At 41.7% G+C, this 4,408-nt stretch overlaps 1 protein-coding gene across 1 annotated transcript; it reads left to right on the forward strand.

The window, feature by feature from the left end:
• Nucleotides 1-354: 354 nt before the first annotated feature.
• Nucleotides 355-1,932, forward strand: fgf20a (fibroblast growth factor 20a; the record flags this gene model as incomplete). The annotated part of the gene is made up of 3 exons (XM_079264681.1): nt 355-670; nt 1,410-1,513; nt 1,687-1,932. The coding sequence occupies 3 exons, from the start codon at nt 355-357 to the stop codon at nt 1,930-1,932; spliced, it is 666 nt and encodes a 221-aa protein (XP_079120807.1).
• Between the last annotated feature and the right edge of the window lie 2,476 nt (nt 1,933-4,408).

The following is a 4,408-nucleotide window of genomic DNA, read 5'->3' on the forward strand; positions in this document are numbered from 1 at the left end:
GAGTATCCCGTGAGGAGGAGAGAGAGAGAGAGAGAGCGAGAGAGAGAGCAGGATAAATAGAGGGGAAGAGGGGAAGGGAGGCGGAGTGCTGCAACCGGGCACACAGCATACATATATAAAAAAAGAAAACAAAAACAGACGAGTTTAATAATCGCAATTAGATGGCAATCTACTTAACGGGGCGCTAAAACACGCAATCACTGGGGATAGGTAGTCTGCCTGTTCCCCCGTTCAACTTTTCTTTTCCATCGCTTCCCGGGCTCACCGTCGCTCCCTCGCAGAGGCTCTTTGCCCATCACTTGGACCTCGACCTGGATCTCCTGTGCTGCAAGCAGGATCGGGTTTTAATCTGTGATGGGGCCAGCGGCCGAGGTTGGGAGCTTCGCCAACGGATTTTTGGAAAGCTTTGGTGCTCCAGTCGGCTCTCATTTTGTTCTCACCCCAGCCGGGGCTGTGGACTACAACTCTGTAACCGGACTGATGATGGGAGGACAGGGGCAAGAGCAGGATCACCTGGTGTCCTCGGAGAGGCTTTCCCGAAGCCTTGCGGATCTCAGCCACCTGAAAGGGATTCTGAGGCGAAGACAGCTGTACTGCAGGACCGGGTACCACCTGGAGATCCATCCCGACGGCACAGTGCAGGGCACCAGGAAAGATCACAGCAGATTCGGTACAGACCCATTCCCAGTTAGGATACTATCATTGGTGGTGTTGGTGCTGTTTTCAGCTATTCAGCAAGATGGATGTGGTGACATACGTAAATGGGACTAAAATGATCTGTGATCTAGTAATCGATACTATTACAAAAGACATGAATAACATTAATAATGAAAGAAAAATCGACAGTCAATTGATTTTTGTTATAACAAAAAGGGACAAAGCTGCATCACTCTCCTGATAATCATAGCAAGTAGTCACTAAAGCCATTGGAGGTATTACAGTTATTTGTAAAAAAAAATGTTGCCTTCTGCTGCATTGATTGTTAAAATATGCTAGAAATGTAGCTTTTTCAAACCAGATCTGTGAAAATGGGACAACAGTTAGAATTTTTCATGTTTACATATTAATTCAACATTTTCTTTGAGGTTAGATTACCCCAGCTAATCTTCAGCTCATCAGAAATACAGCTCCAGATCGTGACACATCCAAAGTAGACCAAATATTCTTTACTGCAGCTTGCAGGTTGTTGCACTTTCAGTTCCCAGCTCAGACCATTTCAGTTTTTGATGCAAGAGTTCCAGTCTTGCATGAAGCCACATCTGATCATTTTGCAGTGTAAAGTTGTGCTTTAAAATGCAGTGTTATTTGTTGAAACGATCTAAAAAAGACAAATTAAACATTATATCTAACAATTATCTTGATTTAAATGTTTGTTCTTCAAATGTAATTGTGATGCAATGTCTATGCAGGTATTCTGGAGTTCATCAGTCTTGCTGTGGGACTGGTCAGCATCAGAGGGGTGGACAGTGGCCTTTACCTCGCCATGAATAGCAAAGGAGAGCTGTACGGATCAGTAAGGATACCCTTGTGAATATACCTTTAACACATACATTTTCATCTGCACATTAATTTCATGTTGCATAGACTACTTTTTTGTGACTGATATGAATGCTTACAGCCAGCAGAGGGCACTTTTTGCACCATAATACTCATATTTCTTTGTCTGCTTGTTTTTCTGTTTGCCAGGAGAAACTGTCTGCAGAATGTGTTTTCAGGGAGCAATTTGAGGAGAACTGGTACAACACATACTCTTCAAACATCTACCGGCATGGTGAAAAAGGGGCGTTCTACTTTGTTGCATTGAATAAAGATGGCACATCTCGCGATGGGACCAGGTCAAGACGACATCAGAGGTTCACTCACTTCCTACCAAGGCCTGTAGACCCAGACAGAGTCCCAGACCTGTACAGAGACATACTGGGCCAGAGCTGAGACCAAAGGAGTACAATCATGACCCTATCAAAATGCTGGTCTGAGCTACAATGCAAATCAAGTGCATCTAATCGCATCCCCCTTCTTAAGGAAGATAGAGGATCTTGTTGATGTGGACAAAACAAGATCATAGAAATTGCACCAAATCAACATCCCACCCTGCTGCAATGGAAGAAGGAGCAAAAAAGCAAACAGGTCTTGGAGTTTGAACAGCCCCAAGAACCTCTTTGTGGGAGATGTAGAGACCCCAAGAGAAACTCAAACTTTGAGCTTTGACTATTGCCCTTTTGGTAGCCTATGCAAAGGCCTTGGCGCCAAACTGATCATTTCTGGATTTTCTTTGTTTGAACAAATTAAACCCACATACGTGCTAGTCCAGATTGCATGTTCAAATGGACATATACAAGGACTAGATAGTTGAGATTAACAACTGGCTGCTAGTAACTTTTTACTGCAGTGGCTGATGAGTCTTGTCAGTTCTTCTGCTATCACTAGGCCTTTTTATTTCACTTGAACATTAATGAGGCTGCTAAGTATTCATTTAATTAAATTACACAAAACACCAAAACATGTGGCTGGTTTACGCAGAAAAGGGTAGTTTCATGCACTGGAAAGCAGCCTTGCTTGCCTTGAGAAAGCGCTCATGGACAAAAATAGATGCTGCTCAGAGATTATGACTCTTCAGCAAAGTACAGGAGGAAGAAGAGAAGAAGGACAAGTCTAATGGAGTTTCATAATGACTTCTGTCGTGGTCTCCTGTGGTGGAAACTTTGTGTTCTGTTGAAACACTACAGACTCATTCTGATACTCAGTGAAGGAATTTAGCTGCTGTCCAACTAACTGCAGTTGAACCACAAAGACACCTTTACAAACATTATGGCAGATTTTATCCTTATTTATGATTTCTTTCCCTTCTTGGCCATACAGTATATTTATTTCATATATTTATTTATTTTGAGAATATATTTTTACAAGTATGAGGTAAAATAAAAAACATATCAAGAACCAGCAACCAGATTTTTTGTGTTTATTAATCAACTGTTTGGTTTTGCAAGAGTTTGGTTGAAAGAGCCTTTTTTTTAATGAGCTTATCCTGACTTTGTGCTCATGGGGGGAACCTGATTACAACTTTAAAATTCACCCTGTTAAATCAGTCAGGTGGGTTAGACCCACCCAGAGAGCTCTTCATTATTGTTCTGGGTTCATTGATTTGAGCCACAGTGTTGTAGAAAACTGTATCCTAAATCTTGTTTTAATGCAACCTAAAGTGATCTAAATGTTTGCTTCACACACCCAAGCCAGTGATATCACTTAACAAGTTTCTTCAGATCAATCTATAACACAGAGCCATTATATAAAAGTGTACAAAATTGAATACTTTGCTCGTATGACAAAGTAAAGGACAGAAACTTTTATTTATCAGACTATCCATGTTTTGATTTTGAAAATCTTGGGTGCTGCAGAAATGAAAAGCATTGGTTATGAAGAGAGTAGCCTAATATGAAGACAGAAGACATGGCTGTTATGTTGGTTCATTCATCATGTTAGAATAAAGGCAAACACAAGTAAATAACACCTTAAATACATGCAACTTACTTCTCACTATGTGATCACGTGGTTTTTAAAGATCTAGCTATGACAATGTACATTGCTGACTGGACCACAAACACATATGTGAATGTAACTGGGGTGGTTGGTCGTACACCAGCTCCCATATTGGAGATCCCAGTTTGACAAACACTCCAAACATATTCATAGTCTATTCTTTTTTTTAAAAACAACACTCTCACAAGCAAATAGTTTTAGTTTCTAATCAAAATTTCTGTTAGGGTTCATTTATTCATTCATTTTCCAAACCGCTTATTCCAATTCAGGGTCGCGGGGAAGCTGGAGCCTATCCCAGCTGGCTTTGGGCGACAGGCAGGGACAGCTTGTTCAGGGACACCCTGGACAGCTCGCCAGTCCATCGTAGGGCCACACAGAGAGACGAACAACCACGCATGCTCACACTCATTCCTAGGGGCAATTTAAAGTGACCAATTAACCTATCATGCATGTGTTTGGATGGTGGGAGGAAGCCGGAGTACCCAGAGAGAACCCACGCATACACGGGGAGAACATGCAAACTCCACACAGAAAGGCCACTGACCAAACCAGCCAAGGATTGAACCAGTGACCTTCTTGCTGTGAGGCCACAGTGCTAACCACTGCGCCACCGTGCAGCCCTCTGTTAGGGTTATTAAAGTAAATATTTTAAAAGCAAGCACGTTTTTATACTCATGGGTTCCCTTAAATGTAGATGCATGATTCAAAGCAAAAAGCAAGCTAAGAAGACATTGTCACCTCTGGAATGTGACATTACATGAAGAAAAATAAAATTGTGTCTGTTGTATGTTTTCAGGTTTTTTAAACTCGACTGACAGCAGTAGATGGCAAAGGAGATGTATTACAGTGTTATATCACCCGGATGCTATGA

Source organism: Telmatherina bonti (genome assembly GCF_933228915.1).
Source record: "Telmatherina bonti genome assembly, chromosome: 3".
Lineage (NCBI taxonomy): Eukaryota > Metazoa > Chordata > Actinopteri > Atheriniformes > Telmatherinidae > Telmatherina > Telmatherina bonti.